The following is a 25,739-nucleotide window of genomic DNA, read 5'->3' as shown; positions in this document are numbered from 1 at the left end:
TAATTAGACTACAAGACTACAAACAACATACTGTTCAAAAGAAAAACAAATTCACCCTATCCACTAAAAACTGCCCTTTGACAAATTAAAACACAGTTTGATTAAAACCAATGGCTACAGAAGACCTTACTATTTATAAGACACTTACTATTTGGAAAAGTACATGTACTTTTTCTCTGGACATGGAGGATACTCATACTGTAATGCCGTTGTTTTCCAATTGCAAGGCAGCCAGAGAGCTATGGTCAATGGCTCTACGTCCAGGTGGAGGCCATGATGAGTGGTGTCCCACACGGGTCTGTCTTGGGAGTGGTGCTGTTTACTATCTTTATCAATGACATAGCCAATGGGATCAAGTGCACCCTCAGCAAGTCTGCAGGTGACTCCAAGCTGAGTGGTGCAGTCGATAGACCAGAATGAAGGGATGCCATCCAAAGGGACCCGGACACTGGGAAATGGTTTTAAACTAAAGGAGGGGAGATTCAGATTTGATATTAGGAAGAAATTCTCTACTATGAGAGTGGTGAGGCACTGGAAGAGGTTGCTCAGAGAAGCTGTAGATGGCCCATCCCTGGAGGTGTTCAAGACCAGGTTGGATGGGGCTTTGGGCAGCCTGGACTGATGGGAGGTGTCCCTACCTAAGGCAAGGGGGATGGAATGGGATGATCTTTAAGGTCCCTACCAACCCAAGTCTTTCTATGATTCTACGATAACCATAACTATCATTTTAGGGCCAACTTACGGTTGAATGTATCACTGTAATTTACACAAAATATGCTAGATTTGCACTGATCTCTGAAATAAGGATGAAAAGCAAGATGTTCAGAAGTAGGATCAAACTTAAGAGAAAGTGAAATAAGCCAAAAGAAGAAATTGCAATGCTAGATCCGAAAGTCTGCAACTCAGTCTTTATGACTAGAAATAATAGTGTATATCTTCCATTAAACCTTGTAGTGGGTTTACGTGGCAAGGTTTTGGTAGCAGGGGGGCATAGAAGTGGCTTCTGTGAGAAGATCTCCTAGCTACCCCATGTTTGCTAAGGGCCCCACTGCTGAGCTGAGCCAATAAGTGATGTTGTTTTGCATCTCTGTGAGAGCGTATTTAAGACAGGGAAAAAAACGCTGTGCCACACAGCAGCTGGGAGAGTGAGAGGAGTGAGGAACAGCCTTGCAGGCACCAAGGTCAGTGAAGAAGGAGGGGGAGAGGTGCTCCAAGTCAAGGTGCTTCAGCTCCAGAGGTGCTCCAAGTCAAGGTGCTCCAGCACAAGTCCCCTGCGGCCTGTGGTGAGGACCATGGTGAAGCAGGATGTCCCCCTGCAGCCCATGGAGTACCACGGTAGAGCAGGGTTCCACGCTGCAGCCTGTGGAGGAGACCACGGTGGAGCAGGTGGACCTGCACCGACGGAGACTGGAGCCTGTGGAAGACCCCTGCCGGAGCAGATTCCGGGCCGGACCTGCAGCCCGTGGAGAGGAGACCACGCAGGAGCAGGTGACCTGGCAGGAGCTGCTGTCCATGGGAGACCCAGGTTGGAGCAGTGTGCTCCCGAGGGATGGACCCCGTGGTATGGACCCATATCTGGAGCAGTTCTTGAAGAGCTGCTGCCTGTGGGAAGCCCACGCCGGATCAGTTCAGCAAGGACTGCATCCCGTGGGAGGGACCCCACAGCACAGGGGACGAGAGTGACCGAGAAGGAGAGGCAGCAAAGTGCTATAGACTGACCATAACCCCCATTCCCTTGTTCCCCCGCGCCGCTTGGGGGAAGGAGGTGGAAGAGGGTGGATGGGGGGGGGAAGGTGCTTTTGGTTTCTTTCCTTTGTTTCTCGCTTCTCTAGCTCGTTAGTAATAGGCAATAAATCTTACTATCTCCCTATGCTGGGTCTGTTTTGCCCGTCACAATAATTACTGTGCGATCTCCTCGTCCTTATCTCAACCCTTGAGCCCCTTTCATCATATTTTCTCCCCATTCCTCTTTGAGGAGGGTGAGTGAGAGAGTGGTTGTGGTGGAGCTCGGCCACCCACCCGAGTAAAACCACCACAAACCTAAACTAATTTTAAAGGAAGTCAGGCACTGGTGGGTAGGGAGAACTTCCATTAGGAAAAATAAAATCAAAAAATAATGCTATTGTATTATATGTAATCATCTGAAGATACGTAGCATCTGTTTTACATCACTTTTCAAAAGCCAAATCATACCAGCAGCAATCACAGTGCACTTCCAATCCTTCTGCAGTTGCCTGTCTCCCCTACTCATTCTTCCACATTCGGGTAAATACTCATCTTGTTCCTGAAATATATTATCAGACTTGCTTATTCCTCGCTGTCCATTCACATCTATACGTACAAGTTCCCGTGTTCATCTGATCAAAGAAATACTTTGACTACCAGGAAAACCATCTTTATGCGTTTCAATGCATGCTGGTCTAAATCATCTTCTTCAGGGGGCTTCACAACCCAATGCTTTTCAATATACCTCTCATCTGCTCCTAATGAAACCCAGCCTAAAGCCTACCCTCACTTAAAATATCAGAAAAGAGGTTCAATAGACTATGCACCTCTACACTCCAATTTAAAAATACATAAATTAGTATTTTCCAGAATTGTAGTTGACATGTTTCTTCATCCACAGTGGGGAGGTTCACTAACTCAACGTTCACATGGAAGTATGCATACTGGTGAGACCCATCTACCCCCACCAGCTTCAAAAGCCTGTCCTACTCATCCATATGTGGGCACAACTGCCAAAAAAAAAAAAAAAAAATCATATACCCACTTGCTAAAGGTTCTTTAAAACGAAAATCCAGGCATGTCAGCAAACATGTATTAGGAAAATGTTACCAAAACGCTACGTACTAGCATACTTTGCTCTATCTATACCACAGCCTGGCTTTGTACAAGCGCAGCACAGCTGGCCTCAGCAAGGGTCTGATACATCTGATACAAGGCCTGGAGCATCTGCCCTATGAGGAGAGGCTGAGAGACCTGGGTCTGTTCAGCCTGGAGAAGAGAAGATTGAGAGGGGATCTTAGCAATGTTTATAAATACCTGAGGTGTGGGAGACAGAGGGATTTGGCCAACCTCTTTACAGTGGTTTGTGGGGACAGGACAAGGGGCAATGGCCTCAAAATAAAGCACAGGAAGTTCCGCACCAACATGTGAAAGAACTTCACGGTGAGGGTGACGGAGCACTGGAACAGGCTGCCCAGGGAGGCTGTGGAGTCTCCTCTGGAGATATTCGAGGCCCGTCTGGACGCCTACCTGGGCAAGGAACCTACTTTGGCAGGAGGGTTGGACCCGATGATCTCCTGAGGTCCCTTCCAACCCCTACAGTTCTGTGATTCTGTGAAGGGCCGTGTTACTCACCACACGTGCTAGGGGTCTGTCAGCAGAGCTTAAGAATTGCCATAAAGCATTTGATTCAGTTCTCCACACATGTAATTTTGAAAGGCACCTGACAAATCTGTTACTTTTGGTATTTTGCAATTTTAAATATTTACTCTTAGCAATAAACATATCCCTTCTAATGAAGAGAGGGGGGCTGAGTGGAATTTTCTCTTAAGCATCCAGCCCAGAGCTGGTTTTGCACCACCTCATCCTTCCTTTTGGAAGCAAGCACTTTGTTCGGGCACTCTGGGACCAATGTGACTCATCCTGTAGGGTGCAGTGACTGCGGACAGCACTCTGGGAGAATCTTCTCTCCTTTCTACCTCTCTAGTCAAAGCACAGAAAACTTGTTTCTGAACACAGGGTTTTCAGTCACATCTGGCTGCCAGTGCTCCATATCAGCAGTATAATTTTTATAGAAAAAACTATTGAAAACCTGAGGTTTTGACTTTTTTCTGTCATTTTTTCCCCCTTTTTTAAGCCTCATATTTTACAAAATTAGCAAACACCATAAATTATAGTTTCAAATCCTCAGGTAAATTACAACATTTATCAGCAGATGCAGCCAGTATTTATCAAGTACCTTACACTTACTGCACATAATTCAAATAGCCATTAAACACTACCAAACAGTGAAGGAAATAAATTCCTTACATGTCATTCTCGCGTTATAACGCCTTGGAACCTGTCTGAAACAATTTAAAAGGAAGAAAGAGGAAAAGGAAGAAGAACTAGAAAACATCACGTACTCTTACAGGGACGTTTTAGAACTTGAGGTGCCACACAAACTAAGTGGTATTCTGCTTTCATGCTGATCAAATTGATAAAAAGGCAATCTATGGCTTTCTAGTATTTTAAATTAAACTTTTGCTTTTTTTTTTTTTTTCTGGTGGTGAGAAGCCAATTAGTAGGTTTACACTTCAGACTGGAAAATGTTCAGTCCATGATGAACAATAAAGAAAGCAGCTCAACAAAACATTCTGTATGCACGAAGCAGAATAAACGAGTTACTTCACGTGGAAAGAATCACTATGGACTTCTGTTCTCTTCAGCAGCTAGATGCCTTCAGTTACCTTTGCTTCCTAACAGAACTAGAGGTCACATTATAAGGCTTGTTTTAATGCAAGAACTCTACCTTAACTTTGAATTTCCACAGTTCTGTTCAGTGGTCGCTGAACACTTCATAAAAGCAACCCCACTCCAAACTTATGGGTTTAAAAAGTGTGTGCACACAAAAGAAAAAACAAAAACAAAACAATAACAACAACAACAACACACGAGCAAACAGAAGTCTGGCTTATAAACTCCTAACATTTAAAACAAACTGCCCAATATTGGGCAGCTTAACTACCCAATATTAAATACATATCAACAGAAACAGAATGCCATCTGGATACTGGAAAAATATCAAAGCTGCTATTTAATTATCCATTCTTTAGAGTCCTACTTTACCTACCACATAACTAGGTGAGTTCATAGTAGAGATTTTTAATTTGCAAAGACATAATATGTGCAAAATCTTATTACGAGAATAATTTAAGAACTATAAACATGGCTAAAAGAGCGCTGGTGAAGTACCTGTACTCTTTTCTGCTAATGCTGCCTCAAGAAATCTGGTGCTTAATTCAATACTAAATTAATATGCAGATGCAAATTTTAGAAATAGCTTTCTAGATTGTTTCTCCTGCTCAATTATGCAACTGCAGCAGTTCCCCCACTTCTCTCCACATTTACCAAGAATTTGGGGAAGCAAAAGAAAAGCAACTTAGGTAGTGATTCTACTTAATCTCATTTGTTTTAAAGACAGTAGAAAAATACTACTATCAGTAAGAGAACAAAGGTGACACCTTGTAATTAGTCTGAATGAAAATTGTTTTGAAAGTCATGGTCTACATAACAGGGAAAAACAGCATTAAAATGTATCTCAAGAATCCTACTGAAACTACCCATAAAAGCTGGAGTCAAGATCAGGGATGCTGGAACACCAGGACCTTGAGTTTATACTCAGGTAAGCAAACAAGCTTCAATTTTGCCTTCTCAGCAGAACACCCAAGAAAGTAAGCTTTCATACTCCCATACTCTCAACATACTCCCGAAATGGGGAAATCATATCAGCAGAAAACCATGTTTAAGAAATCAGAATTTTCTTCTTCAAGGAAGTTCAGAGAACCCAGGTCCCTAAAATTCTCTCTACATATGCTACAGATTAAATTAGACACACAATAAAATGATCAAATACAAATTTTCTCTAGTTTTTAGATAATGAATTGAAAAGCTGCAATTACCTACTTGGTCAACATTCCTATTTCGAATTATGAATAAGAGATTTGAGGGCAAGAAACTCAATCCTCTTAGAGGGTGGAAGAACATACCGAGTTAAAAAAAATGCTGCCACAGGGAATTCTGAAACACTCCTCTTTTTTCAGCATTTTAATTTCAGTACCAACCACTTGTGATTCGAGCATATTATGGGTTTAGCATTTTTTTGCTCTCCTAAATGTCACTGCTCGCCAGTCAAAAAGCATTGTTTCAACAAGCAAGCTCAGGTACTAAGTTCATACAAAAAATAAGGATTCAGTTCCTTGTGGCTAATGGGTATAGTGTGGTTCACAGCTTCAAAAACTATGTACGTATGGAGCACAGGGACATGGTTCAGTGGTAGAGCTGGCAGTGCTAGGATAACGGTTGGATATGATGATCTTAGAGGTATTTTACAACTTAAATGATTTTATGATTCTATAATTTGTCAAATATGAAATAAATATAGAGTCTCTCCCTTTAAGATTCCAACTCAAAGAATATCAAAAGTCAGTTATCTAATTTTTAATGTGAAAAAAAAAGCCCATGATGTTTAAGGTATGCTGAGTCCTGCAGGACTACATAAAATACATATGAAGAATTTTCCCTTCTTTTAGCTCTCAGATAACAGGTTAAGAGATACCTCTAAAGGAAAATTAAAAAAAAAAAAAAAAAGGACAAAAAAACACCCAGTTTTTAATGAGGGACAAACATTTGCCAAAGATTCAATAGGACAGCTGATGGGTATTTTTGCCATAAATAGATTGGAGTTGTATGTCTGCTGAATGGAGGGCCAGTTCCTGTCAAGTGCCATATGGAATGATTAAGGTTTGTCTGCTTGTTCCAATGTGGGGCATTAGCCTCTACCAAGCTGCAGGAGAAACCTTTCTTACAAAACTTTTGAAATGTCCAAATGCAAACAAAATAAATAATCAAATTACTGGACAGGCCAAAGGGAAAAAATTAGAATGGGCACTCATATGCAGAATGATGAATGCATGAGCCTTACTTCCTTAGAGAGAAGCTCAAAGGCAGGAAAAGACAGATCACCCAAAACAACTGCAACATCGAGGTCTATGGCGTTCCAAACCCCAAAATGTTTTGATTAAAAAGATAAATCACAGAATTTGCAAATCTTTGCTCTGCCTGTGAGACGGAATAGCCTAAACTCAAGGCAGCAGTGTTCTCCAAAGGCACTCATGTTCCCTCTCTGCAAACACACACACAAAATAATTTCTGACTATTAACATGTGGCCCATAAGACTTCTCTGCTGAAGTCTATCACCAATTTATTTTAAGGCAGTGTCAGCTATCAAGACTTGTAGGGGAAGAATAAACACAACAAGCCTAGGCTATGTAACCTGACCTTATGAAAATCTAGGGGGTACAGCAGTCCTGGCTTCTTCTGGCAACAAAGGTAAATTAATTTCACAATTAATAATTAAATACAATGTTCAGGTGGACAGGTATGAACCTTTGTGCCCTGCAAGAAAGCTTTTTCCAAAAAAAACTCCAAGAGTCAACTCTAAGATGTTGGCATAGGCAAAGGAATGGAAGAAAATAGCCATAAATGATATAAAAAATGGAGAAGGTCCTTACTACCTGTAGGAGGATCTCATAATGGAGAGTAACGGGAAAACTGCATCTTTAAAATTATTGAAGAATAGACTGTATAAACAGCTTAAGTGATCTTTCCTGGAAAAAAAAATAAAATACATTCCCTAAATTGAGGACAAAACTTTCAGAATTTGCTTAGAGCCACAGAGATATCTATCTATTCATTGTGGCTTTTGTGAAAAGCTTAAAAGACATTGCATCTTATTACAATGAAAGTTAAAGGTCTAATGGATAAGGACTGGCTCTGACATTCCTGACTGAGACAAAGATAATGAGTTAATACATATGCAAGAATTCAGCAAACTTACATGAAAACAGTGGCTCAGCTTACATTCTCCAAAAGACACTCAACAAGAGCAGCACAAGCTTTCTCTGTGTCAGAAGCCATGCTGGCCACAGAAAGGAGGAGACTGAAAAGCATCCTTTATTATTAGATAATTATTCCAAATGCAGTTCTTACTAGTGGAAGAATTCACCTTGGACTTTTTGTGAAGAAGCAGAGAACCATGTTCTGGTATAAGCTCTGGGTATAGCAAAGTACCTGCAAAGCCACTGCAGTCACCTCATTCCCAGCTGCTCTGAGTGGAGCACAACAATCCTGCGTGGCTGAATCGTAAGAGAAGAGCTGATGGTACATGAGACCACAGCATGCACTGCTATGACTTCAAGGTCCTCAAGGCATTCAGAACTGATGAGTCCACAATGTGCAGGCCGGAAAGAACCAGACATATGAAAGCCAATCAAACCAGATATAAAATACCATAAATTGAGTGCATGTCAATTACAAACTCTTGCTTATAATCCTACCAACTTGAAACAGCAGTCTACGTGTTATTCACTGGTTACTCTAGGCTGAAACCAAGCAAAAGAAATTTGATCACACCCACTCCCAAGAGCTAGAGAACATGCAAATGCTGCATCTGTTGAAATCCCGTTTGAAGAGCAGGCTGCCTTAAGAGTTTTCCAATTAAAGTAAATGTGGAAATGGAAATGTAGTAAGGCTATAGCCAGAGCTACAAAGAAATCATGTTGCTTACATGCCTTACCTACATGGCAGAAAAAGACAGAAATTCAACAGAAACTGCTGCTACATGATCCAGATGTCTGACAGGGACATGTTATGACTTGGGAAGTTATTTCACAGCATGTTATCTTTGCTCTCTTGAACTCAGGAATTAAGTTGTGTGTCAAACATCACAGACTACTGTAATCATCTGATTTCACAGAATTTAGGTAGTGCACACCTGTGCTTGGAGACATGGTGAGCATACTGTCATACGCTGGTCTGCGGTATGAAGAACACTAACGAGGTACCTCAGCCAGCCCCACAATCAGAACCAGGACAATTATATCAGCACAGAGATGGCTGTTAATAAATCCTGACTTTAAGGAAGAATAATGAGCCTGGCAGATGATCTTCTATCTCTGCTTTGCGTTCGGTAAGCCTTTGTAAGAACAGATCAGCAGTGGTACCAACACAAAAGTGATACTATTATTCTTGGGTGACTGTGACTGAGATATACGGTAACTAAGCATTAGATGCTATTCAGAAAGTCACAAAAAGGTAACATAGTACATGTTTCAAAGATTGCTTTGATTACTCAGAAGAGAAGCTGATAACATTAGATTACATAGATGCACCTACTTCAGCAGGCTAGCACACCTGAGAGGCACCAAAGAGCCCAGGTAATTCTGATGTCCTGAAATGATGTTTCACATCATGGAACAGACATGCTTGTGAAGGCGTTGGTGTTTAAACATGATCACACACACCAATACAAAGACAGAAGTTTGTATGAAAGAAAAAAAAATCTGGTAACCACACTTGTTGAGAACAAATGCTTTCCAATAGCTCCCACAGCCTTTTGCACTAAGGTATCAGCTGAAGCAGACTACCGAGGAGCCTGCTGCTGAGCTCCAACCCTGCCATCACAATTCCTATCCTTAAAACAGAGTAAGAATACAAATACACATCCATAGTGCACCAACTCTAGCCCTTGCCTAGCAGTCACCAAGACAGAAATATGGAACAGAGCAATCATCTCTGAATTAACAGGACAAATGCCAAGTCATGGGAGAGGGGGATAAGATCCTTAGAGGTGCTGCACTGGTAAGTAACTGAGCTGCACCGGTCAAACTCAGTTTCCAGATTTATGTATGAGAAAAAGCTGTATTACCAATCTTGCAAACACATATACATGGGATTACTCTAAGGGCTTTAAATTTATACATTGCTGGTGAACTTAGAACACTTGCACACAACAGTCACATGCATTACCCTACAGTAACGGAACTGTACTCTGCATATTTTAACGCATTAACAAATCATTTCTCAATGACCCAGTTGTTTCTTAGGGATTACAAAAGAGCAATTGCAACCTGCATTGTCATGTTCTGCTAGAAAGGCATACTAGCGAGTTAATGATTAATACACGTTAGGTTTAGTACGGAGGACCAAACCCTCCTTTCCCCTCAGACCTTTATGTTGCAGATGCAGTTGTCACTTCAAAGCAAAACAACCACAACAAAAACACAACCTCTATCTCCCTAAAATAAATCCTTAACCACTAAATACCCATTACTCCACCATGAACCCAGTCATTGGGTCCCTCTGCTGGGTTCCTGTGGGATGGCTGGCAGAGCAATGCCCCGCATTGGGCTGGATCCCATAACCCGGGCTGGTGGCCCAATGCTGCCAGCAAGAAGTATCTCGTGTCACCAGCACGTCACCAAGTGCAGGACGGCTGGTGGCAGCATCCCGAGCCCATTTCACAAAGCTAGGCCAAAAGCATCTGTGGAGATACAGCCACAGGGCACAGAGCTAAAATTTATCATGTGTGGGCTGAGGCCTCTTTTCCACCACCCTGTTCTTCCCTTTATATAAAGAAGAAAATTGCATTTTGGGGCTCTGAGTATATGCTAGCGATGAAAAAGTAAGACTAGAAGCTATGATCAGAGTCAGCAGAAGTGTAGCTGTTATTCTGAAGACTGTTTCTATCCCCTTATGTAAAAGATCACCTGAACAAAACTATTTCAAATGAGTCTGTAAATAATAAATCTTTGAGAAAGGCCTCCTGCCATTTCCCCCAAACTTCAAAATCAAGAGATAATCTCACAGTAGTCGCAGAAGAGCACGGTTTGCAGTACAACAGCTACTTAATTCCAAGACTTTGGAAAGCATTACCTTTCTAAAAAAACTTCTCTACGATTTTTACTCTTGAGGGTCAGAAAAAAGGTCAACTTCAAAAGAAAAAAAAAGTGAAAAGAAGGAGATAAAAACCAACAGACAGCACTTGATATGGAAAGTATGCATAACAAGTGCATTTAGGCCTTCCTGCTGCATGACCAGAGGTTTACAAACAAAGCCTTTATCTCGCAGAGTGTCTAGCTGTTGGGGGTTAGTTTGCTGGTGTGTTGGGGTGCTGGTTTGTTTGTTTTTGTTTCCTTGAAAAGGAAGAACTGTCCGCAGGCAAAAAAATGATGAACCTGTCATATTCAGAAACAGCTGTGCTTACAACTAGGATATAAGAGACATATCACAAAACACTGATTTTAATACAGAGCAAATGAAGACCAGTGAAATACAGTTTCACACAATATATTTTAGGGCAATGCTTAGTGCTGCACAGAGCATGCTATCTTAGTGCAGTATTTCTGTATCACAAACTGGTTTGAGAGCACGTGGATCTATAAATATACTTTTAATTAGCACTTGAACTACAGTCAGGAATCTTAAAAGCACCTAGTTGGTTGAACATCGGGAAATACTAAGATCAAGGCATTCTGGTTAAAAGTCAATTTAATTTGCAGTCGAAAGGGTGTCTCACAATTTTCAGCTATCTCCCAGCAGCATTTCTCGTGTCCCCCAAACTTAAAGATTCCCCAGTAATTTCATGGGGTTTTAATCTTTAACTTATCCTTTATTTCTAAACAAACAAACAAAAAATACAAATGAAAACTTACAAACTTAGAAGAAACATTCTGCATTTATGTTTCCATCAGAGTCTAAAGTTTAAATCCATACGAATTTTTATAAGGTTTCCCTTTACAGACCAAAAGTGCTAAGAATTAAGGATTGCTTGAGATCTTTCAAATCTTAAGTTTTTAGATTTCCAAAGGCAGCAAGTATTCACAGATACAACTAGCTTGAATGAAAATTAAGTTATAAATGTCAATGATAATCAAGTTAACTTCAGTATTTATTTTTCTTCACAACATTTACAGTGCTTATGTTTAGAAGGTGTTACAGAAATACTTGATAGGTATGTCTAATACACGTATAACTGCAGCATGCAACGTATAACAGCTATGGGGACACTGCGCAATTCAGCATAAATGAGATCCCTTCCTTAAAGGCTCTCTAGGACTTGAAAACACAGCTGGGCAAAACATACCTGCTTATCCATTTTCCCAATATTTTTATATTCAAGCCAGTGAGTCAGAACAAAAAATGCAAACATTCCAGCAAAATTTGGTTGCAGCGTATTAGGGTTTCACTTTCATCTATCATTTCTGTACAGAAAACACTATGTCTTTTACAGACAAACCTTGAGAAAAGGCAATGTCAAGTCTCTAAGAACTCACGGCTTACTTATCTAGCATTCAGCAGTATTACACCTGCTAAGATATAACTACACCCAAGAGAAACCACTAATTGGGCAAGCCATGGAATTAACAGTGAAAATAAAACAAAGAATAAGAAAAGCAACCAACCAACCAAAAAACCACACATCCCAAACCCGTAACAACATTGTGTCTTCTATCCAGATATCAAACTCCCTCATTGTACAGAGCTGGATAATATTGGAGGAAAAGTGATCAAGTGACAAGAGGCATAGAAGTCAGCAGCATAATCAAGAATGGGAACCACGTATCATGTATTGCTAACAGAACAGAAGGGAACATCTTGCTTATTCGCAACACTAAACCCTGAAGAGCTAGTCAATTAAGACTCCCATCTTGAAATACTTATTTTGTCACTGTAAACAGAAGCAACTGCTAACACAATAACATTGACATCTTACATAGCTGGGTTCACCCAGTAAGGCTGGGGATGTTTTTTGCTTCATTTTTTTTTAAATTTTAAATCTTTCTGTACTTACCTGATGTAAACTCAGTCCAGGACTTCAGCAGGGAAAATTGATGCATGCAGTTGATGACACCAAAACACCATAAAAAAAAAAAAAAAAAAAAAAAAGGAAGGAGGCTTCCTAAAGCAATTAAACAGTGCTAATGATGTCATCAACATCCTGAGGAGGAAAGATCTTAATGACTATCTAAACTACAGTTTACAACATCTCTAATGAAGATGATTATACAGTATCCTTAAGATTAATATTTCCTAAATAGTTTGTCCCCTGCAGCACTCTCCTACCCCAAACATCAGAATGGATTCCAGTATCATCTGTTATTCCATGCAGTGCTTATAGATTCCCTTCAACCTGTTCTAAGCTGACATCATTGCTGTATTTTTGGAAAGAAGTCATGGCTAATCATGCCCCACAGAAAGAAAGAAAAATCATTAAAAAAAATCCACTATTGAGGATATTTCTACCCCTGGAAATTGTCACATTTCTCAAGAATCAGAAGAATTGCATGGGGGAAAAATTCCTGAGATGCCAAGAACCAATTCTTCCCCTGGAATTAATCAGAATTGGAGGAGCTCAGCATCTCTCAGTATTTTACTCCTAAAATATTTCTCTCTCCTTTAGATATTTAATTGCTGCACTTTTCCCTGATGCCTACCTGTAAACAGTGCTGGTATTTGTTCTTTCTCTGTCTTAATGTTATACCCATCATCAAAATTGAACTGAAACTGCTTCAATGCAAACTTGCTTTTCAGAATATAGACTCTTGTTTCTGAATGACTTAACTAAACCAAAATTATTTTTAAAATGCAAGGTCATAAAAAAAATACAGAGGAGTGTGTTTTAAACTTCAATTCTTCCTATATATGTTCAGTTTTCAAAGACTAAGCTATTCAAGAAAGGAATTAGGTAGCAGTGTGTTTCCTAACATATGCATCCAATCATTTTTACGGAGTGCCATCACAAAACCAAATTGATACAGTTGATACTAGACCTCAAAACTTAGAGAACACTAATTGAAATAATGTGAACAAATATGATAACAGTGTATTATAAGCAGGGATCAAATTGGAGGAGGTAGAAAAGAAACTTTCAAGCTTAATATCTAGATGCCATTCAGAAGACATTCTGTATGTGTCTAACAGCACCAGTGCAGCAACACGCATTTGGGCTACTCTGCCAGCATGAGCTGTTCTTCTCTCTTTGGCTCGTTAAGTTCAGATAATCAACTTGGAAAAAGAACAGGAACATTCCTTAAAGCTCTGCTATCACCCCACAAAGTGCCCAGCTAAGACATCGAGATGAGAAATAAAATGAATGAGGTTTTCATAATACAGTTATTCTGCTTCTTGCAAGGCGTGATAAAAAGAAATTTAAAATCACTGAAGTGCCAAAATTAGTTTATCACAGTAGTGATTTACTGTTATGACTATGCTCCAAAATGGACTGGAAAGTCTGGCCACAGGGTTATTTTTAAAGCTTCTAAAATTCTGGTGGGTTTCACTTGATTCTTTTTTCTGTCCTGCCCCTAAGCTCTCCTTTTCAATTGGTTGTGGAACTTTATTCTGCCCACTTTCCAAAATGCAGCCATTCACGTCTGACTAAGACCTAAATAAGTTCTCAGTTTAGGTATCTTCTAAATAGTGCTCACGGCATTTTTTTGTTTGTTTTCTTTATTATTATTTTAAATCATGAGGTTGTTCCTGGTGGCTTCCACTGTTGTCAGATAAACTTTTGCACATAAATTACTTTTGCACATGAAGTTTTCTGTTTTGCACAACAGAAACATGAGGGCTTTCATGCACAGTAACAGTTGCTAAGAGTTCGGAAACTAGCAGTGTCTGACTTTTTTTTCCTCATTTCAGCTATTTTCACATCTGTTCCACAATACCCTGCCCTGCTCTTTCTCAATTTTTAAAAAGGTAGACTAGAAAAAAATAAATCTGAAGGACTTAGGTTGCAGTATTCAAAGTATCACCAAAACAACAGCAAGAAAAAAAGAATAATGAAGCCACCAAATAAGTGGTATATGCTTTCCTTCCTTCCCCTTCTCACATTAATTGTAACCACCTTATAAAGAAGTCCAGGCAGCACCCTTACTCATTGAAAATGCCAGAACTTCAAGTTCCCCATCCAAAAAAAAAGAAAACAAACCTTTATTAACAGTATTTTGATATAGCTTCATGATGCAGAGAAATAAAACAAACACACACCTAAAAATAATAAAAATTGAGCTGAAATTAGGAGCAAAGAGAATATTCTTGGGATACACAAGATCTTTAGCAATAAGGGCACATGGGAACAGTAACTGAGTTGTTTGCTGTATGGCTTCACTTTTGCTCCCCAACCCGTTTTGAATTAGGGCCATGTACCGCAACTCTCTGTTCCACAATTCTTTTGCATGCCTTTTGTCAGGACTCAGCATTAACATTCTTTTAGAAGATAAACACTCTATTTGCAATAAAATATTTTAGATCCTTGGATACTAAAATATGTATTCCTTTTTATTCTTTACTGAAAATAACATGAGATGAAATTTGTAAGAAGTGATGGGAAGTCTACTGGCTACCGTGAAGCAGCCTAATCTGACAAACAGTTTACAAAAATTACAGTTTACTCACGTTCCAATATTAAATAAGCCTTATAGTTGTACCAAAGGTCTACGTTTATGATACATGACATTCCAGTGTTAATTACTCTAGTATTGATTGCAGTAATGCTAAAATGTTGTTCAGTGTAATTGCTGATAAAGCAAACTCAGTACACCAACCTCAGCTCACCCACTGAATTTGATCCCCGTGTGTTTATACCCCCCTTCCACCCACACACTGAAAGACAACCACCCCCCACCACGTGAACCATGCCCAAGTACAATACACAAAACATAACCGATACAAAAACTCACTTTCACTGGACAACATCTAAAATATGTAAATACCTGTTCCTGCAGGTCGTAGTCATAGCTATCATGCAGCAGAAGACTGAGGACATACCGAGTATAAATCATGGCATCAATGCCACACTTCTCTAGCTCTTGTCCCAGCCAGGTCTGCACTGGACCCAAAGCATGTAGCAGAGACATTTCAGAAACAGATACAGGGCCTGGATAAGAGCTTGAGGAGCTTTCAGATGGCAAACCATCCACAACAACTGTACAGATAGGGCGCATGAATCTAGGTGGTTGGCATCCTTATAACGTGAAGCATTTTCTGTAGTTGATATTCCGTCGATATCTGGAGGTGATTTTCACTCCAGTAAATAGGAGAGAGGCTTGACTTCTAGGACAATCATTTATATTTCCTGGCAGTTAGCCGTCTAGAGACGAACATCACTCTTCAGGCATGACCAGTGAATAAACTAAATCCTAATAGCAAACACATATGTAGATGTGTTTTTCTACCTTAATTTCACATTGAGGCCAGATGCAAGTCCCCAGCAGGACCTATAAAGAGGAAAAAATGAGAAGCTGTGATATTATATATCCATACATGAATAATATTAAACAGTGAAAAATAAAGTCAAAAGTAATCATTTAGATACTGCTGACTCCACCTATACAGTACAGCTGTTTAGTGTCCTTTCCAAGAGTAACAGGCGTTATTCCAAGACTTCAGAAAAGGCACTTTCTAATGCAGAAAGACAGGCTCCTTCATCAAACACTTGACAATTAATGCACCGATTACAATATACGTTTGGCCTAGCTTTAGGAGCAAGTTGAGATTTTACTACTTTCACTACCAGCTGAAAAGAGACGCTTTGAACAAAGAAATTTACTTTAGTTGATATCAAGACTACATATTTTGCATCACTACAAAACAATATAATCCTATCGTTTTGCTGTGATTTCCATTTATGAAACAAAAAAAGGTATAATGTTTATAAAACACTGAATTTATGAAATTCATTTGGCCAGGAGTTTCATCAGACCAACAGACATGCTTCTCACATTCTATCACTAAATAGTTGCTATCGTTGGGCTTGGGGTTTTTCTATTTTTTTAGTTTCAGTATTTGCTTTGCCTCAGGCCAACAGAGCACTTCATCATCCAAAATCTGTCCACATAAATATAAATTTCAGAAATAACTTCAAAAAATTTGATCAGAATAATTTGTTCATGCAAGAATTAACATTTAACCTTCTCTATATAACTGAATACCCCAGACTTACCTTCGCAAGCTTACACTCTAACTCATATTCTAAAATAGAAAAACCAGCCCAGGAGTGAGAACACCTGCAACCCCAAACCAATTATGGCCAAGCAACGGGCAGAACGTGCAAGCCCCACACATGCAGGCGTTCTCCCCCCTAACCCCAAGGAAGGCAGGTCCTTCAGGAAACAAAGCCTGAAGGAAAGGAAAGGAAACAAGCCAGAAGCATCTAAGCAGTACCTCCTGCTTTGTTTCAACTCCCCTACAGGACACTGGGAGCAACTTGCTCACAATACCCATCACCTAACAGAACTGAACAATACGGTGCGCGTAGCACAGGTTTGATGGCCAAACCAAACTTAAGGGTGCCCTTACAGCTGACACCTATGTCTACACAACAGAAGATCACAGTTTTTAGGAGTTACAGGTTTTCTTTGCATCACTGCCTGGGTACAGCTGCATATTCCAGAGCTTTAATGAATCAACTGTAACAGCATCGGGGGGGGGGGGAGCATTATCATCAGTTGCTACTGAGCTGACAAAAAGCCTACCCTACAGTTACAGCCACCTTGTATCGCTCTGACAGCAATCTCTAAGTAAGGAGGTAACAACAGCATTCAGGCTGTGTCAGTCGCATGTCTGTATCGGTCAGACTCACAGGCAAGCACAAATAAGGGTACATCCAAACATCTTGCAAAGTTGTTTTTCTTTCCTTCTCCCACTGGCACAAGAAGAGACGTGGATCTCTTCATGCAATGAACACTCCCAAGCTCAACGCCCCCAAACACCACATTTTGAAGATCTGGGAAAACTGCCCTCCTGTGTTCTTTTTTGGGGCAGGGAGCAGCACTAGCTGAACGTTCAGGAAATCAACACTGTTTGGGCAGAGCTGATAGAAAGTTCCACTGGGGAGTGCAATTATGAAAAGAGGGAAACAAACAGGAAAAAATAGGGGGGGAAAGGGGGGGGGGGGGACGACGACACAGTAAGCAAGAAATGTGTTGCTTCTAATCCTGTATGTCTCTCGTCTACCCCTCATCTTTTACAGAATGTGCAGAGAATGGAGAGGGGGGCAGAAGATACATCTGAAGCAGTCTGTGGTTTGCAAAGATACCATCGAAACGAGTCCAGGGGAGAGTGTGGGGAGGGCTTGCTTAAGGTGGTGACATTTTCCACTGAATGCTTTGACAGACACAGCATAGCAAAGGGCTTCTGGAAAATGAGTCGTTTCAACCCAAGGTCTCTTGGACACATGGCTAGTTAGATCTTTAGCATCTTGTAAGGACTCAGTTTACACTTCAGCTTTTCCCTGAATAAGGTGAAAACACAGCCTCTCTTTCCTATCTAGACGTGTATTTACATGAGACATTTGAGAACTTCAGTTGTTGAGATCTAATGTGACAAAACATCGTTCTGGCTGACCAGTTACAGTATGCCTGGCTTTCTTAGATGGGTGGGGAGAGGCAGCAAGAGAGAGAGATTATTGCTGGACTTAAGAAACAAGACAACAAAATATCTATGATGTTCATGCATTGTGGACAAGCTTTTTTGAATATCACATTTCAATTCCTCTTTTTAACATTATTCTACTATGTTTCAAAAAAATATGCATAATATCAAAACTGGAAAATTAAAAAAAAAATCTGAAATAGTCTTTGAGAGTTTTCATTTTACAACTGTCTCGAGTACTTTGCTTTACAAGAAGTGCTCAGCATCTATTCCCGCTATGTTTCAGAACAGATTCCATGCAAACTGGGAACCATTTTCCCAACCCAGCACTAGACAGAGGTTTTTCATATCAAATTAACACAAGTCACTCAAATAGCAAACATTTCTGCTAACAGATGTGAAGCTCAACTTGACAGATAACGTTACCTGAGAAATAAGTTAGCATCCTTTTTTCATCTTTTTCACACTGTCTTGTTAATACTGCCTCCACCCTCACAATGGTCACGGCTAACCTGAACACAGACACTGCAATGCAGCTTAAGTAATCAGTGCAGAGCTTGTTACTTTAACTATCCAGTTGGAAAGAATTCTCCATTTCCAGCTGTACAATACAATGGAGGGACTTGCCTCATAATGATGATTACTAAATAAAAATCTATACATCTACCAATAGTTTGTGAAACCTATATTGATTACTTACAAATGCCAATGTCAGACATACATGATGAAATTCTTTCAAAAGAATTTCTCCTTACTCCACTAACTAGTACATGTTCCTTTCAAGTAGCCTTCAGTTTTTATAACACTAATCAATGACCTTCACAAGGGCATTGACAGCCAAGCTATGAAGTGTCCTGTGCAGGAAAGAGACTGCAATATTGTGTAAACAAACACTGACTTCACCACCCCAACTACTTCAGAATAGATTCTCTTCCTCAAAACTTGACTCAGTGTGATAACCACTAAACGTTCTTTGGACCCAAAACAAACAGCTGTAGACAGTCACTTGGTTTTAGCATGCTTACATGTAGTTACAGCAAAGGCAACAGCTCTAAGTGTTGTGTAGAAAAAAAAAAAAAAAAACAGGAGGAGGACCAATGGTATGAAAATTGAAGCTGAACACTCCATGCCACTCCCTATGATACTGTCTTTTATGGTAAATAGTCTTTTTTGAAGACAAAATAATCTTAGTCTTCCCTGTAAGCAAAATGGAATGTAGCTATTGCTGTGACAAATTCATAAAAATAATTCAGAGCACACAAATACCTTTGTGACAGTTGTGTCTACAGATATGGAGTTTTATAATGTAAAATTACAGTAAGATTACTAAAGAGTACAGTAAAATAAAGATGTAATTAAATCACTTCATTTAAACTGGCACAGGCACACCCAGGAAGTGCTAGCATCCCGACAGAAAGAGCAAGTTCACTACAAAATCATGCCACGTGAGACATTTCCACATCTTCACCAATTTTTTTCTCCATAATTCCCTTTTGTACAAAAAAAGGATTTTACAGAACTTAAGAGGGAAAGTAGGTTCTTTTTTTTCCCCCCAATTGTTTCTAATCTTGGAAAACACTGAACAAAGCCAAACCACAAAACCCACTGAATTAATCTAAGGCTGCCTCATCTGTATTTTTATCACCACCAAAAGGCCCCTGAGAATTACACATTTATATGGCAAGGTTCTGAACAAACACCTTTAAATGAAAAAAAGTGAATAGACTTCATGCTTTAACAAGCTTTCTTGGAGATATACCTAATATCAAGACTTAAAGGAGCAGAAAACATTGGAATTGGAAAAAAGAATATGTCTTATTACTGTCCTTTCAGTAAACTAAAGGACAAGACTGCTTCTTGTAGATCATAAAAATATAGCTTAAAAAGGAGGCAAACTGTTTGCAGACTTAAATTCACAATACCAGGGTCTATACCCAAATGGAAAAAAATGAATAGGATCTACATATTGAAGGCGGTTGTAAACTAGTATTTCTTTGCATAATCTGCAAATAAAGACTCTCAGGCAACAAAGCTTTCTTACACTCTGCTGTGCACCTACTACGGTGTCAGCCTCTTAGATAAAGCTACAGATGCCACCTTCTTCCTTCCTTCCATTCCCAGGAGGGATAACCATCACACCTGGGTCTCCACTGCTTCATTCTGGATGTTAACCATTAGACCAAACCTTGTCACACAGTAGTTAAGTGCTGTTTTACACAACATTTCCTCTAATATCTGTGAAATATGCTAGTACATTACGTAGTTTACGATTAAAAGCTGTCATTTATTAAAGTTGTTTTTTTTTTTTTTGCTACCATCTCTAACAACGTATGACAATTTTTCAATGCATAAGCAATTACAGAATTCTTAGTTTTTTAAACGTGAATATGAAAGTCCACACTTTTAAACTTGAAAATAAATTTTGCAAGCAGTGCTTTTTTCACAGAATGATTTTATTAAGAGCCAACAACCAATCCTTCCTCTCCCTGACAACTCCACGTAGGTAAATCTGCAAACCCTAATTAGTATAAATCAAAAGTGAACATTTTATCATGTGTGGTCAATAACACATTAAAAATTATGTATTCATTTTAGTAACTTCCAGTCCGCTCTAGAAGACTGATAATCAAAAGCACTGTCCCATCGTATGATGGTAACAGAAGTCCCCTTTTTTTTCTGATATATTATGGAGGAATCATCAATTTTACCATCATTTGTTTTGTTTCTTTCAGTGAAAAATCTCAACAAATCCTTAATATGCAAACCAGTCACACACAGGGGAAAGCACTGTCAAAGCCCACAAACAATGCCTATTTAAAAATCCAGTGAACAATGGAATCTGTGTCCTTAATAAATTTCACATGGCATTTAAAAGACGTGAATCCAGAAGTTGTTGTTTTTTAATCACATTCTTTGACAATCTAAGAAATTTGGCTGTGTAGTCTTCAGAGCAAGGACAGCCTTTTTATGTGTTGGTGATGGTTGATGTTATTGTACAACAAATTGCAGAGCAGAGACTCAGTTCATGACTAAGGCTCTGAAACACTATCGTAAACCAAAAAAATTGATAAGGCTTGTGCTATAAACTAACCTCTCCCTCCATCCCATTTCAGACAGTTTCTGCCACAAAGTTTCAGAAGCCTTGTGTCACAACAAACACGCTTAAAATACTCAAGTGGAATCAAAACAAGGAGTGCTAAAGGAGTCAGAAACATGCACACAGCTCTGTGAATTAACCTACAGAGATATATATTGAATTATTGAATTCCTTTTTTTTTGAAGAAGTATTTCTGAGAAGTGCAAGAGTGGTACGATTTTGTTTTCACAATGGATATAGGTTCTGGAGTACTTCGGTCATGTCAGAGAAGCAGACATGGGACAGAAACCCGTGTGTGGCTGTCACTGCAGGTTTTTTTTTCCTTGAAAAATCTGCTTGCCTATTTTCATAATGCTTATCCAAATGAAAATCTGAAGCTGCTAATCCTGTGTAAATGCTTAATGGAATTACTCAAAGAATTCATGAGTTACCACATAAGCCTCATTTTCTTAGCTTCTTAGTGAAGAGAAAGAACACAGATATAACCAAGATGACACAAAGGAAGTCACAAGCACAGTTCTGTAAGATTTTGCACCGGGACCTGTGTTACTTAATAAATTCATAAGTGACCTGGAAGATGGGTAAGTGACACAATGAAGAATTTAGCAAGTTACAGCAAGCTAGCGGGGCTGTGAGCACAGAGCAACTGAAAAAGTGCAGAAGGACCTTATGAAATTGAGTGGCTAGGTAATAAAAATCAAACAAAATTCCATGTAGATAAACTTGAAGGGAGACAAGGCATAAAACCCTCGTGCTACTACTAATAAGCTCCTTTTACAAAACAGTGAGTTCTGAACTCATTGCTCACCGCAGAAACAAGCTCCTAAATAGTATGTTGGAAATTTCATGAAACCATAAACTAGGACCCAGTAGCAGTCCAAAGACCAAACCACATTACAAAACCAAAGTCATCTGTGCCACCACATTCACATTTTGCCCACACGCTGTACACTGCGATGGATGCACCTTTAAATGATTCTGACCCATGCTTAACACACACATACATGGACAGTAAGGAGCATGGGGTGGAAATTGCACTGGCATGGGCTGGGCTAGAATTAATTTGCTTCAAGGCAGCTCATATCCTGCTATGTTTTGGCTTTGTGACCAAACCAGCCTTGATAACAGTGGGATGCTGGAGCTATTCAGAGCAGCGCTCGCACCATGTCAAGGCCTTCTCTGGCTCTCAGGCTGCAGGCCAGCGAGGAGGCTGGGCTGGGAGGGGGCAGATCCAGGACAGCCAACCCTGGTGGCCGAAGGGATGTCCCATGCTGTGAAGTGTCATGCTCAGCTGTAAAAGCTCGGGGAAAACCGTGGTGACAGGGGGATGACACACAGACATTGGTAGTTAGGACATCTGTGCTCCCACATACCCGTTAGGCACGAGGGAGCCCTGCTTTCCTGGCAATGGCAAAACATCTGCCTTCAGGGGGAAGCAGCGGGTTCATCCTTTCTTTTGCTTTACCCATTGAATTGCCTTATCTCAGCCCACAAGTTTTTTCCCTTTTACCCTTCTGATCTTCTTCCCCATCCTGCTGGGGGAAAGTGAGCAAGCGGCTGTGCGGTGTTAGCTAATTCACAGCAGCTCACAGAGCCTTGGTCCTGTGAGAGCAAAACAAATGTGCCCTCCCTGGACAGGGACTGACTGCAAGAACTACATAGAAAACCTCACACAAGAGCTATGAGGAGTTCCTTGTCAGAAGATTTTGAGGGAATAAAACATACATATTGAATTGGCTCCAAAGGAGAGGTCCATTGAAAGTTTCCAACCAGGCAAACCATATCGGGCTCGGGAAATCCCTTAGACTGAGAACAGCGAGGGGCTGAGGCACTATTTGGGAGAGGTATCCCATATATTCCCCCTGATCTTTTTTCTTCTGTAACAGCTCACTTACAGATGCTGCTGCAGACAAGTACCAGATTTGACAAAGCCTTTGTCTGCACCAGTACAGTTGTTCTCATAAAACATTCATGTTCACCATAATACAAGAATACCACTCCAAAGAAAAGTAGCTGGAGGAGTTCAGTTAGCTGATCCACTCGCAGAGCTGCACATTAACATACATGAACTTTGTGACAAGATGTCAGAACATCAATCCTGCCAGAGAGCAGAGCACTAACTGAGCTGGGGGGAACAGTCACGGAGGCCTGCCGAGTCAGCCGGTGAGGCGCCTGCACAAGGTTCAGCTGCACAGCCGAGATGCCAATATTCTTGGTAAGCTGGATGCTGTCCGCTTCCTCAAAACGCGTAATATGAACCGGGACATGTTCAATTTGTTAGTTTAAAAAAGGCGAGATATAGGAAAAAGCATGACTGAGCAGCAAAATCTACAGATGCTGTGAATAGTCACAGCACGCTATGTCCATCGCATATCAAAACTTCTTCACTTTTCAGAATTACAAGATCTGGAAGTGGCTTCACAAGCAGACTCTTTTGAAAGGGTTCCTATTACATACAGCACGCTTCTAAGAAGTGCCTTCACATGGTGAATACATAGGAAGTGGCTCCCCACTAACAGGACGTATGGATGAAACTCATAAGCCCTATCAGTCGGCAAGTTTTGCAGAACCTCTTTCAACAGTGTCTTAATGTGTTAGTGAGCAAATTTTATCTTCATGACAGGGTTATTGTCTCAGAGCACGGGAAACTTTCAGGACATCAAGGCTCAATATAAAGATGTATTAAAAAAATGCAAAAGCAGTAACCTCATTTTACAGCACATAACCTGTACATCCATTTCCATGAACTTCATTCAGGGAGTCTGGAGCAGTTCTGATAAAACTCACACAGCTGATAAATACAGCAATTTCTGGTACCACACATCTGTTGTGTGGCCATGCCAGACATGTTTAAGGGCAGCGTACTCCCCTCGCCTCCACCAAAACCACCACGTCTCTAAAAATTTCAGTATTCATTATAAACGGGGCTTTCTACTGTTAAAAACACCTTCAGATATTTATCAGTTTGAATAAACTGAAAAATGTTGAGAGATGTCTAAAACTACAGGAGTGAAATACTGCCTCACTGGCCAGCCATCATTAACATTGGCACCTTTTACATCTTTTCAGTAAAAAATTGTCCAAACGAGGTTAGCCATCTATCAATACAATCTTAATGAATCTCTTCACAAAAAAAATAGAGAGAGAGAGAGAGAGAGAGATGCACTGCCATGAGAAAGCCTTTCTTTAAGTTTAGTTTGTTACTGACCAAAACTGAATTTTGAACTAAATTTAAAGCTTTGGAACTAAATTTAGAACTGGTGCTTGAACTAAATTTTACTTGTTTAATCAAGACTACAGCCTTTTTAAAAGCCTATCTGAAAAAAAGCAAAGTGTACACACATCACCTAACTTAGGAATAAGAATTTTTAATACACTTAAATTGGAATCTACAGACAAGGAATTTTAATATTTTCTACATTAAAAGTGAACTTAACAAACTATAGGTAACCGACAAAGTTTGAAGGAATTATTGCCAGCACAGGTACCAGTTTGTAAATACTAGAAGTGAGGGCTTTTATACTAGCAGTAACAAACTTTCAAGACAAGAACACCACCAGCAGCAGCACCTTCACAAGGAAACCTGCCGACACAAAAGTCAGGCAGGGTAACGTAAACCACACCTGGTAAACCTGCACACTGCTACCACAAGAGGATGTCCCAGTGTTTGCCTGGAAAGAATGGTAGGAGATTCTCAGCACTTTGGCCTTGTACAAAACCTATCCACTGCGTGGCTGCACGGATGAATGGGAGTGGTTTGTTGTAAATGGAGGAAAAATCATTTTTGGTGGGTGGGTCTTAAACAAGCACAAGTAAGCAGACAACTTTTGTTGCCACAGAATTTCTCCATCAGGTGTAGGAGAGGAAGTGGCACTGCCACCTTCATGTAATTCAGTAGATTCAGCCTTAAAACAAGCAGAATCCCACTGCAACGGCAGCCTGGAGATGTCACAGTACTGGCTGCTGCACGTTTTGGTAACAGAGAGGTTAACAGCGCACTGCAGCTAGCCTGCAATACTGCAGATCGTCAAGGTGTGCAGAATGCAAGAGGAACACTGGGTGCTGGTTCAGAGGAAGGCATACACGCACCTCCAAAGTGCCACACCAACACCAGCTTTCCAACAGTTCTGCTTCATTTCTTTTTACCAATGAAGGTCTCAGTATGATTTAAGCGTTTCAATTTCAAACTGTAGGTCTCAGCAGCACACCTCACGTCTGTTACACCCAGGGAACTGCTGCAGGGCCGGAGAGAAGTCCCTGCCTAGCTGTAACTTCAAGGAGGAGACCGTTAGTCTTTTTTGTTCAGACCCATGAGAATTTTTGCAAGGACATTTATCAAAAGCTCTATCTTTTCCTACGTGCATGTACAAAAGCAGCAGACTGCACACTACTGATTACCATCATCACTCTTTGATAATTCTCTCAGGTTTAAGAAAAGAAACGGAGTTAAAAAACAAATCCAAATATATAACTAAGATCACAAAGGAGGCACGTTTTAAACTCACCAAGACATTTATCTTCAGGAGTTTTGGCACATAAGATCTGTAAGCCTCCTACAACTTGCATTTCAATAGCCCTACTAATTTTTCTGCCACCTAGAACACATGGGGGGGCTTTCCAACGCCACCGAGAAGGATGCAGCCATGTCATGGTAAGATCAGA

The 25,739-nt window shown here is 40.2% G+C and overlaps 1 protein-coding gene across 1 annotated transcript in view; it reads right to left on the bottom strand.

Annotated features, from left to right (window-relative positions):
* Positions 1-15,822, bottom strand: part of KIAA0232 (KIAA0232 ortholog) — a 51,544-nt gene extending 35,722 nt beyond the window's left edge. Inside the window, exon 1 of the mRNA XM_035323550.1 lies at positions 15,322-15,822. Coding sequence (XP_035179441.1) covers positions 15,322-15,552 — 231 coding nt within the window. The 5' untranslated portion in view covers positions 15,553-15,822. The remainder of the gene's footprint in view (positions 1-15,321) is intronic.
* Positions 15,823-25,739: the final 9,917 nt, after the last annotated feature.

This window comes from Oxyura jamaicensis, chromosome 4 (assembly GCF_011077185.1).
Source record: "Oxyura jamaicensis isolate SHBP4307 breed ruddy duck chromosome 4, BPBGC_Ojam_1.0, whole genome shotgun sequence".
In the NCBI taxonomy this organism is placed as follows: domain Eukaryota; kingdom Metazoa; phylum Chordata; class Aves; order Anseriformes; family Anatidae; genus Oxyura; species Oxyura jamaicensis.
This window is presented reverse-complemented; position numbering and strand designations above follow the sequence as displayed.